Raw genomic sequence first — 12,394 nt, forward strand, 5'->3', positions numbered from 1 at the left:
GGTCAGTCAGTATTTTCTTTCTAGTAAGCATGAAACCATAATATAAGAAAAAAAAACTTCTACACAAAATCAATTTTAATCACCATCATATGATGCTTGACAGTCATCATATCATAGTATGATTGCACAATGAGTAACAAAGTAACCAGTTCACCCATCTCTAGGAAAATAGGTAATCTGTAATAAAAGCTATGGGCCATGCATATTTTGTCCAGAATTAGAAAACCAAATAAACTTTGCAGAGGGTCGGAAAACAACCTGTGCTGAAATGTGTATGTTGCATTTTGTTTGGGCTAATGCATGTAAGTTTTGAGCAAGCTTTGCAAGCTTTTGGACCAAAAAGCTTAATTGCTGTAGCACCACCATCTGGCCAATCTGTATAGTTTTTGTTGCCGAATAGTCTGAAAGTCTTTGCAGCAGTGAAGGAGGGAGTATAAGAGCCTCAACTGAAGTAAATGTACAACAGTGTAAAACTACACCACTACAAGTGGAAGTGATAATGACTATGGGGCAATGCTTTTTCTAAGAGTTACAAGGCAAATATAGGCTGACGTCTCTTAATCTTTAACAATGTGCAATATTTTTTATGTTATATTATTCCAACCACCGCAGTTAAATAAATGCAGTGAAGCAAAAAGTACAACATTTTCCTCTGAGATGTAGTAAGTATCAAGTTGCATAAAATACAAAATACCCATAAGTGAAAGTACTCCAGAAATAAAGTCTACAAAAGTCTGTATGGAGTTACCTTAAGGGCAAACAGTAAAATAAGAGAGGGACAGTTGATAGTGTTGCCTCCTGTTGTCTGTATTTCTGTGTCTTATTGCACAGAGAAATCAAAGACATGAAGAAGCCACGTGCCTTCTGTGCGTTGTTTCCACTTTATTCTGTCACTGCAAAGAAACGTTTTTAAAACCAGAAAGTCTGCTCTCAGAAACTTCAAAGTAGACATTTACGAGCGGCACCTGAAGGCAGCAATCGTCCCCGCTGCTCGTGCCAAAAGAAGAATCTCTTTTTCTTCTTTTATCTACGCGTGGTAAATGATGCTGCGCGCTGATTGGCTGCTGGCCGATGACTTTGCTCCATCCAGCAGGCCGACTGTCTCAGAGCCGGCCGAGTGCTCAGTCAGCGCTCCTCCCGGTGATCCCCACTACCTGCCGCTCCTCCTCACGCATGCATACACAAACACACATGTACTCATGAGTGCGCGCTGCGTCTGTGCGCACCACCGGCTGCTGCTGCTGCAACCTGCCGACTTCACCTGAAACGAGCAAAACGGGGGAACCAGAACCACTAAACAATGCGTGCATATTGCATTATGCGACATCGCAGGTTACTACTTCCACGCTCTTTTAGGAGGTAACGGGGGAGGTGTAAGCTTGCGTGCCATCACCATGGATTGCCTTTTTCTTCTGATATGGACTTTACCCATCCCGCTGGTCGGCTGCACCTCACCCAAGCTCCTGTCCACCCTCTTATCCTGGAATATTATCAAGGCATGTGGCACTTTTATTAAACATGTATACACTCTTAAATCTAACACGGGCATCATTCTAGTTTGGGATCAAAACAAACAGACATTTGTCTCTTTTCAGCATGATTTATATCAACAACATGCACTGTAGTGGTCACTGATTGTGGTGAAAAGTAAGACAAGTGATTGATTGATTGATTAAACTCAAGTGCAACACATGTTTCAACAGAGGAGCTCTATTTATCACTTGCCTTCAACTTATTCAAGTGAAGCCAACCTGTTGCTACCTGTTCATTTATGATTTCTTTTTTTTCTTTCTCTTTTTTTAACTTTTTTTTGCAGACGCTGCACATTTACTACTCGCACACCTCCCACACCGCATCGGCCAGCTATTCTTCAAGCGACGGATTAAATCACGGTGAGTGCTTGTCTTTTGACATCTATGGATGTTTCTTCCAGCTGGCATGAATCCATGTTTGTAGAGAGAGAAAGAGTGAGTGAGTGAGTGAATAAAAAGAGATACATAGCAATGATGGGTTCAGTTTTTAGACCAATGGTCCCCAAAGATGCTCTTGAATGAAACAGTTTATTTTATAGTCAAATGAGGTGAAATTTCTACATCTTATTTGGTAAAAAAAAAAAAAAGTGCTGACACTGCTGCAGTGACTGTGGAGGCATGACCAGTGAGTGCAGTGCAGACTCTGGGATTTCCTCTTAGCTGCTTTGATCTGCAGAAACTAGTTGAGGTGATTGACATACTGTGGTTCTGCTAGAAGTCCCGCCACTAAAGGGTTTAAGTGCCAAACATACAAAAAGACAGATCTTTATTAAAACAGAAAACTTAATGGAATTGTTCCAGTTTCTACGTATTATCTACTATACTGAAAAATTCAGCAAATAAATAATTTTATTTGACTGGAACACCATGACAACTGCATGAAATCAGAACATCATGATATTTACAACCTCTGGTTCTGAAGTATTGACTCATATCTGATATGCATGGAAGTATGATGTTGGTGCTATGGCTCCTATTAAAAGCCATCTGTGATCCATATGAAGTGCTGTGCTCTGAGCAATAGCTGGGTGCTGAAACCTTCACAGAGTAATGAAGGTTTTTATTCGTTATTGACAATTCTGGGTGCACTTCTTGGTAATAATGACTAAATCTGACACCATATTGTTATTTTAATTGCAGTCATTGACATGCAGCACATGTTAAGATATTGTCTCCACCAACATTTAGCTTTACACAAATACAACCAGAATACAAAGCAATCAGATGTTGTGTTTTGACTAGAAGCTGAAACTTACTTATTTTCATATTTTTGGTATGATGTCATTGTCACTATCTCCACTTACACTAAGCAGAGAGCTAAATTAAAATATTTGCGCTGCCTCGCCAATATATTCAGGAAAATGGTGGAAATAACATGAACATGATTATGTAAAGCGGGATGTCATAAAGTGTGTATGCCAAAGAACACAAAACAACTGCTGAAGTATCTGATGTTTTTGATGTTGGCACTTTCATGTGACTTCCTTTCTGTCCCTCTTTTCCTCAGACTATGTGTTTGTAGTCCCGGTGGAGGTGGACTCCGAGGGAGGATACCTGACGCACGACATGACCAGGCAAAGTCATCGCAGCAGGAGGTCCCTGTCTTCTTCTCTTCACTACCGGCTCTCAGCCTTTGGGCAGGACATGCACCTGGAACTGCAGCCGTCCTCTGTGATTGGCCCAGGTTTCACCGTGCAGACACTTGGCCCGGATGGCATCGCCACGGTGATGGATGATTCAGGGTTTCACAACTGCCTGTATCAGGGATTTATCCGTAACCTGACAACCTCCTCAGCAGCCATATCGACATGCTCTGGACTCGTAAGTGTCTGCCAGTAACTTCTTGGTTCTTGAGGTATTGCAAGCTTTTGTCATGTGAAAAAAATCTTTATTTTTTGTTTTGTGTTTCGGTTATATCCTTAAGTGGATTACATGGTTTCCACATGGTTTGAGAAAATTCACCTTCCCTTGGGTTGATTAAACATTTCAAAACTGCTTTAAATGATCTCAAACATGCTAATAGGAAACAACATTTTGGAAATAAAAGATTTGCACCCAACAGATTTTGTACTCCACCCCTACCTCAAGCTCAATGCCTTTATGCTCGAAAAAGCACTATGTCCTCTAATGACCTGATTTTTTTTTTTTTTTGACGCATCATTGTCTGTGCAATTCAGACCTTGTTAATATTGTGGGTGAACTGTAACATGACATCATTGCCCATGAGTGTAAGCATCGGTTTCTCGTGCTTTGTTAGGCACTAAGAAGGAACACTGGGAGGAGTGGGGGAAAAAATGAAAGGATAAAAGGAGGAGAGCAGGAGAGGAGAGAAATGTTACACTGCTGACAGTGCAACACATGAAGAAGGGCCATAATTCAGTTTAAGTGTTTATTGTAGAGCCAACACACATGATAAACACACCCAACCTACTGATCAGAGCACAGTCTTAGTAACACTGGAGCGACAGTATATTTATCACATGTACTGACTAAATCAACCCTTGAGGGAACTGACTTTGTTAGCTTGTTGCGGACATCCACAGGGTGAAAAAAAAGTGATGTGGTGTCTAGCTGGCCCACAAGTCCAGCTGTTCACACCAGCACTAATTGTATGATTGCCTACAAGTGGAGGACTGGTTGTGCTGCCTTGTGGAAATGTGTCTTCATTACATTTTCCATGTCATTGACTTTGTTTATGTATCCAAGCTAAGCTCTTGGTGACTGCTATTTCCAGTTTACCTCAGTCACCCCACCCACTGGTGTAGTCAATTAATATTAGAAAGAATAGTTTAACATTTACTCCATTGCATTCTTTCAGAGACTGAGGAGAAGATAAACACCAAGCCCAGCTCTTGCCCCATGAGTACCTGAAGCGCGTATGCATACATACATTACTCCATAATTCAAAGCTGTTGAAACATTATGTTTTACTTGTTACCCAGAAGCAGGTTACGTTCTCAAAGATATTCCTGTTTTCTCAAAGATGTCCATTTTTTTCTGCTGGAATGATGAAATATTAGCCCAAAAAAAAACGAACATTTAAATTGAATATTTCCACAGACTGTTCTGCTCCACTATGCTCTCCGACTTTGCTGCACAGTTTGTGGAAATATTGTCCGTTAACGCTGAACCTTTTACCCGATGTCCACATGTTATCTTCTCAAGCAGACAGAACACATTTGTTGGGTCAAAAAGGTTTTATGAACCCTGCTGCTGTATAACGGGTAAAAAAAAAGAAAAAAGTTTGGACTTTTCTTTTAAGTTTGCGTAAAGGTAAAGCTATTTGAAGCTCACATGAGTTACACTGGTGCTGAGGTAACAAATGGGACTTGCCTACTTCTTATGGCACGTTGACTTGACATTATTTCTGGGCCAAACTAAATCACAGAATTGATGATATCAGAGATGCTATGTTTGACCTTTAGATATGGACTTTTAGAATGATTTGTATGACTTCACATTCAAGGTACAGATATTTTCCTTGAGCCACACAGACTCTGTAATTACAAGATCCTCTGCTTTCATTTGTGGTTTATGAGGTACCTGGACCCTTAGCCCACCAGCACACACACATTCCATGACACATCCCACACCAGCATGGGCCAGATGGACACACTACACCTCCATAAAAGCCATACCTCTATTCATCATCTAGCTTTCATACCTCCTCTTACCTCCTCCTTCTGCGCTTGCCCTGCTCTTTTGTCCTCTGTTTGCCCTGCCTCTACATCTCCTCTTGTTTGCAGCAATTAAAGCCAGGGTGAAGTTTGAGCTGCCTCGCTGGCACTGCTAATCTTCACATTGTCCCTTTCATTAGGCTAGCTCCCACTCACAATAAAACACCACTGACCCGTTCTCTTAACAGCGCTCTGAGAATGCAGTGTGATTGGGTCGCGATTGCATTTGAATGGGCTGGGACAAACACTTTGATCTATTTTTTACTCCTAAGCTTTTGCCTACTTTTTGTGTGACCTCGAGGCCATTGCTTGTTGGATGATCAGTCTGCCTGTTAAATAGACTATGTATGAGCAACACTGTTATACACTGTGTGAGACAAAATGACCACTAGTTTACAAAAAAGGAAATTCTGTGTCTCTGTGTGTGTTTTTGGACTACTGTGGCTTAGAACAACGAAAGCTTTCCATCTATGCCTTTACCCAGAATATTTGGATTAAAGTACAAAAGAGGAAAGTGTGAAGTGATGAGCTCGAGGAAGAGATTTATGTGGGATTAAAAACAAAGACAAAAGACAGCGAAATCTTGGAAGACACACGTGAGAGAAAAGCAAAGAGGGTGAAGAAATGAATGAGGAGTCAGCTGGCCTGGGAGTGCAGTGCTAGAGAGGGAAAGTGTTGTGCAAGAATAATGTGAATTCATTGTCTGGAAGCTCCCAGGGAGGCTGTATGGTCTCTTTATAGAGAGTTTGAGAGATGGACTCTGCTTATGTCAAAGGGCTTCAGAGAAGAAATGGAGTGAGAGAAAGAGATGGGGAGAAAGAATGAATAAGAGCTTCCTCGTACTTCATGCCATTGTCTTCTTTCAACAGAGCTGACGAAAGCAGAGAAAAGCAAAAAGAAAATGTCTGAAATAAGGTTTTTGGACTTGACCTGCGTGTTAATAGCTGCAGAGGTGTCAGCACCAGCTAATGGGCCAGACCAAGACCATGGTCTTTTTTTAAACATTCACCCCAACCCAGACCAAGCAGATGGAAGTGGGAGACAGCTGTTTAAATGAAGACCGGGGCGAGATGGTATTAAGAGCAGGACAGGATGGAAGGATGGATGACTGGCAAAGAAGGATTTTCTACTGTAAATCCCCATTAATTGAACATGGCGTTATTTCTCGTTTTTTAATTACATTCTCAGTGTCCTCATGTAGCACCCTGCTCATGTTTCAGAGTGAAATGAACTTGTCTGTCTCCATTTTGCATGAGAGATGAAAGGATTCGCTGTTTCAGATGTAATGTTCTACAATTTGTAAGAGGAGTGGAAGGGGGGCGGCTGTCTTCTTCTTCTTTTGAGTGTTTCTCATCTGAGGTCGCTTAGCTGGTTGACCCCAATCCTCTCTGCTCATGTGAATGGGGGTGGGTGTATGGTTGGGGTGGGGGGTTGTCAACCTGGACTCTCACAGGTTCTTCATATGCAGTGCAAGTTCAGAGCTGCTCGCCACTCGTTTGAATGCTGAGAAGAGAAGTGATTTACTGCTCCACTCTGTGCTTCTAGCCTTTTCCCAGGATAGGATTCTTCTCTCTGGGGTGACGAGGGCAGATCTGAGACCTGCAGTGCCAGGTCTGTGCTGGCGTCTCTGAGAAAAATAGTGAAAAAAAGTGTTGCGCTTATTTTTGCAGCTTGTAAATGAATGAATGAATGAAGAATACAGTAGACAGACACATACAGTTAACAATAGTAAAAATACACCTCAGTATCCAGGAGTTGCGGTTCACAAGTCTTGTATAAGGCCGAATCACTATGACTTTAAATAACATCTTAGGTCATGACTCATACCTTGGCCGACTTCATTACTGAAACATTTGAGTGTTGGATACACCTCACGCCAGGGTGGCTATGTCAGGTTGTGGCTGGAGCTGACCATGACCTTTACTATGATCTTTCCCAATCCCCTGCAGGACAGGTCAGAGACAGGTTAGGCTCTAGGGAAACTGAGGTCTTAGGTTCAGCTCTCAGTGACCAATAGATGCAATCAAGTGATCAGTTTTCCTCTTCATGTACCCCTAAGTGCTTAGATTTATACACCAAGTGTAGTTTGCTTCTCAGTGCATGGTATCCAGTTGTGAGTAAAAGCAGAAGAAATCAAGAGTATTGATCAAAAGTGAGCTGACAGTTATTGGCATATTTTGCATGTCCTTGTTTAGCAGCTGGTTAACTTCAGGATTTTCTACAGTGTAGAAGTAGTGTAGTAGTGAGGCTTACAATCTCAGCAGAAATGCCTCCACTAATAGATTACATTGTTATAAACGTATTAAAGCTGAGTGAAAAAAAGCAGAGACGCTAATTCACACAGCAGAAAGAGGTCTCCATTGGACCTTCTATGATTTGAAAGCTGGGACCTGGACCTGTGCAGAACCAAGAAATGTCAGACCTGAACCCGGTCTGGAAGCAGGCTGTTTAGACTATCATCTAAAAACTAAATTCATCATGAGACAAGATGCGTCGGGATTTGCCTGATACAGTCTGATTCGACTCGGCAAGCGACACTGATTGCCTCTGCAGATTTCACAGACTTGCTGGTTGATTTATGAACGTCTTTGCATACCAGCAACCTGTTCATTCTGGAGGTTATCTCAAGGTATCTCACCCCTAAATTCCAGGAGCATTTTAGAAGTGGAGCATTTTCCCCCTTAGATTTTGTTTCTCTTTTGTCTGTATTTACAATCCGGAATCGACACAGGGTGTTTTATTTTGAAAGTTGACCTGATTCTCTACGCCTTTTTTGTGATGACTTCCGGCCAGCTTGATCTGCTCAATTTATGCTGCTTGACATGGTTGGGTGTGGCATCCTTCAAAAATAGACAAGCTGCGTATTCTCCAAGCAGAGTGGAGAGCCGCGACTGGTGGAATCACAAGCAGCATCTAGAATGGGCGCGATCAGCTTGGGGCCGTGGAATTTAGGAGTCAGTTTTCTTTCCTGGTCAGTTGCCACTGTTTACATTTCTATAGTAACGTGTCTTCAATGCTTGTGAGCATCTAATAATAAAAACTCTTAAGTAAATATTAATAAGTAAACATACGTATGTGGTGATCATTTTCTTTCTTTCTTTCTTTCTTTCTTTCTTTCTTTCTTTCTTTCATTTTTTTTTACCATGATTTGGTTTCAGATAAACTCCAGATAGTTTTTGGAGTTGGCCTAATGACCCAGCAGCCCACAGGTGTCATGGTTTATAGCTTAAATGTGTGTTTGCACACCCATGTGTGAGAGAAAAAAACACAAGAGAAAGTGCCAATAGACACCTCCTCTTTTTTCTCCTTCAGATCCCTTCATCTTTTCAGATCAAACCTGTCTGATAGCCGTCGTTGACACGGTGCCGTATGTTGTTGCAACCATCAGTGACTGCTCTAAGAGGGGAGCTCAACCTATGACCTGTGTCTGTCTCTACCAGGCATTGGGCTCCCTGTGGTGTGAAAGAGGCGTTTGCTCTTTTTCCGAGCTATGCTATTGATGCTGGATGTGCTGCAGCCTCCAGGGGGCTTTGTGGCTATAGAACACTTCACAGTGTGAATATATATGAGAGGTGGAGCTCCATTACTTATTGGGAAAATGTGACATCCTCTCTTGCAAAACTGTTGCTGCCATCAAAGTTCTTTGGTTGTTTTGTAAAATTGAATGTGCATTTCAGGAATAATTGATGCTTTGAAAGTCAGTTCGACTCCAACACTGCTGTTTGGTATTATGAAATGACATTTAAATATCTGAAAAAGTCTCTGTAAACTACATCTGGAAAATAAAAGTATTTGGCCAAAATTCATACATTCAGACACTTTGAATATTTAACATGTGTAGATGTTGTAATCCCATTAGACTCCTCATGGAGTTGAGACAATATATGATTACTCATTGGTAGGGCTGGGAACAGAGACAACATATGATGTGTGTGTGTTTGTCAGTGTGCTCCAATTCCCTTAGGCTTTCACAGAGTTAAAATGACACTTGAATGACCGATTTCCAGCCAGAACTTAGGCCATTTGTACCTGTCTGCTTTCTGTAAAGGCCAACAAATTGGAACGTCTCCCTGCTACAATATGCCTTTCTGGCTTGGCCATAATTCAGCGACTGGGCTGGGCCACAGAGGAGCTCAGAGCTTGGCGCTACAAGAGGAGAGTGGCCCGGAGCCGTTCCCTGGTGGTCTGGACGCTGACAGTGATGTAGTGCCCACTGTTAGATGCCAGCAGGAGAGGGGGGTCAGGCTCTCAGCATGGGTGTGGGATGTTGTGTGTGTGAAATGGAGAGAAAAAACAGATAGGCTGTGTGTGTGTGTGTGTGTGTGTGTGTGTGTGTGTGCGTGCATGCGTGCGTGCTTGTACGTCCTTTCTAGTCTGTGCAAGGTCTTTCTCACAAAAGACTAATGGCTGGTGTTGAAGTCTTCAAGTGGATGCTGCAACTTCTACAAACAGTGCCCATACATCAGATCTGACCTACTATTGTCACCACTGAACAGGATTTAATGGCACTGCGGTCAAAAAGTCCAGGCTTACAGTAAACCTGGTGCTGCCAGGATTATTAGGACTAACAAGCATATCGATTTGTCTTCTTGTCTTTTAATGTCGTCTTTGTTGGCTGGGATGAAAGTCAAGTTTAAATAAAATACAGTGATGTTTAGTGTTTAAGACCAAGTCCTCAATCTTGTCTGTTTGGGTGAGCATAACTCTACTAGAGGAGCAGATGCTGGTGAAACTAGAGGCTTTGGTGCCTCAGGACAATAATGAGTTCCTAACTTGTGTACAACCGATTTTATGGCCTACTATCTCCTCTGGAATCTCTGTTTTTTTATTTTTATTGTTGGTTCAAATAGGAGCCAAATTAGGAACATCAGGAATGTGGAACAATTTACAGAGCATTTGGAGCTCTGTCCATTTTCACACCTTTGCACACCTGGCCAGTTTCAATAAGAAGGCCTTATTGTCTTTTTGGATGCAAGTGTAAAGTGAAATTATGGTATTTTTCAGCTGTGATCTTATCTTTTCAATTGTGGCCATTCTGTATATGGATCATGCTAACTTTACGCTTGCCAACTCATGTGTAGAGATAAAGAAAGATGGACTCAAAATCAAAGACTTTTGGGGGGAAAGCAGCACAAACATCCTTGAGCTTTCTGAATAAAACTAAAATTTACACAAAACATTCTATAGTTTGAATCTGCACACTACAGGAAGCTCCTCTGGCAGGAGCTGATGTTCATGTCCAGTAAGGGTTTGAACAATTGTTCGGGCTGATCTGATACCCTTGAACAAAATTTGTTTTATAGATGTTTCATTTGAGAGATTTAGAGTTATCACCTGTGTTAAACCAGCCAGGGTGGAGCCAGGTAGGATTACACATGTTGGCCCAATTATGCCAACAAGAACATGGAATTCTGTCTTGGTATGACGCAGGTTTGACATTTTTTCATGCAAGGGATTCATTAACTTTAAGTATTGTGTTCATATTCTCTTTTGGAATATTTAGATATACTACTATTGCTGGACAGGATGACCTACTGTAGAGACACTGTTTTCCTTTTTCCAAGAAGTCACCCTTTTTGCTTCCTTTACAACCTCCAGGTCATTTGGCTTCTAGGGGGGTTAAGGGTGTGACAGACTCATACCAAGAGATGGCAAACTTTCCATCTCTGCAACCTCCACCTCTCCAGCACCAGGTAAAAACGGAAAAGTTTCTATCACCCAAATTACAGCACATTTATGTGCATTTTTGCATAATTAAGAACCTTTAAGTTGATTTAAATTACACTCTCACATCGTTTGCATCACAGCAGTTCTGTATTTTTAAGTGAGTAAAAGTGTTAGGGCTGCACTGTAACCTAGTTAAAGTGCAATTAACAGCACTTTAAAGGAGGACATTTCCATTTGTATGGGCTGGTGTGGGAGTAGTTCTCCTGTTCCCTGCTGTGTCTACATGGGATAACGAGTGGGACCATGCCCAAAGGCTCCAAATGACAAAAGACTCATCTAAGACCATCAGTTTCTCTTTTTCTGTCTGTGCACCTCTGCTGTGTTCCCTAGACGTGTTCAGAGGGTGTCAGTAGGTTGTTCAAAGACAATTATAAAGCCAAAACAAGGACTGCAAGTCCCTGGGCTATTGACACATTGTGATCCTAATCAGTCGTACATGAAACAGGAAATTCAGACATAATATCACTCATGGAGTGGTTATAAATGGTGCAGATACAGTTCACCGATCCTGTTGTACTTCTACAAATGCTACTGTGTGCAGTGAAATACAGTCATTTTAAGTTAAAGGAGGAAAAAAAATCAACCTATGTTATGCCCTGTCATTGCTGCTTGGCCCTTGGTCTAATGTGTCATCTTCTTCTGATCCAAGATCCAAAATTACCATCTGTTCTCTACCCATTTCTTACTCCATTTTAAATACACATAATTCACTTGAGCAAACTGTAATTACTCAGATTGTGATTCTATTGAATACGTTAGATGCCTGAGGGGCCTCCCTGCTCCTGTATGATTTTCCCCCTCACCACACACCGTGTTCACGTGATTCTCTGCTGAGCTGGAGTGCAGATGTGCTTTAGAGCTCGGTAATCACCAGCTTGGGGCTTCTCGCTGCTCAGCACTAGTCTTTAACAGCATGTAAGCACTTACTCATTTGCCTTATAATATCATGGTAGGAAACCTTAAAAGAGGCTACAGTTTATACAGAGACAAGCTAAAGATGCCGTCTCTCTGACATAAACCGTTATGTTGCCAAAGACACATAGCTGTTTGTTAGAGTGGCTTGTATTGGCTTTACCTAAAGAAAAGGAAAAAGTCCCGAGAGAGTTTTTTAACCCCACTTTTTTCTCATGTAGGAAATGACGCCATTGCTGATTGGGGGTGACTTTGTTCAACCTGTAATCTGACTGTGTGAGTGAGGGAGATGCGTGAGTCTGCATGTAAACGTGGGAAGAAAGTAAAGCGGTGTTTAGCTGAGAGTCTTGTCCCTTTAATCTAACCAAGTCTTACAAGTGTTAATGTACTAGAGGTCTGCTGTATCAGACCAACAGCTGCATCCTACAGCATTTCTCTGGTGTCCATAAACCGTAAACGTCTTTTTCAACGTACATCATTAAATGTATAAGCCAGCATCTGAGTATTGTGATTTCACCAAATGAGACAGGAAACAAATTGGGTATA

At 41.7% G+C, this 12,394-nt stretch overlaps 1 protein-coding gene across 1 annotated transcript in view; it reads left to right on the plus strand.

The window, feature by feature from the left end:
• The first annotated feature begins 1,050 nt into the window (after window positions 1-1,050).
• Window positions 1,051-12,394, plus strand: part of adamts18 (ADAM metallopeptidase with thrombospondin type 1 motif, 18) — a 52,892-nt gene continuing 41,548 nt past the window's right edge. The window contains exons 1-3 of the mRNA XM_019254025.2: window positions 1,051-1,496; window positions 1,817-1,892; window positions 3,040-3,353. Coding sequence (XP_019109570.1) covers window positions 1,395-1,496; window positions 1,817-1,892; window positions 3,040-3,353 — 492 coding nt within the window. The 5' untranslated portion in view covers window positions 1,051-1,394. The remainder of the gene's footprint in view (window positions 1,497-1,816; window positions 1,893-3,039; window positions 3,354-12,394) is intronic.

This window comes from Larimichthys crocea, chromosome VIII (genome assembly GCF_000972845.2).
Source record: "Larimichthys crocea isolate SSNF chromosome VIII, L_crocea_2.0, whole genome shotgun sequence".
In the NCBI taxonomy this organism is placed as follows: domain Eukaryota; kingdom Metazoa; phylum Chordata; class Actinopteri; family Sciaenidae; genus Larimichthys; species Larimichthys crocea.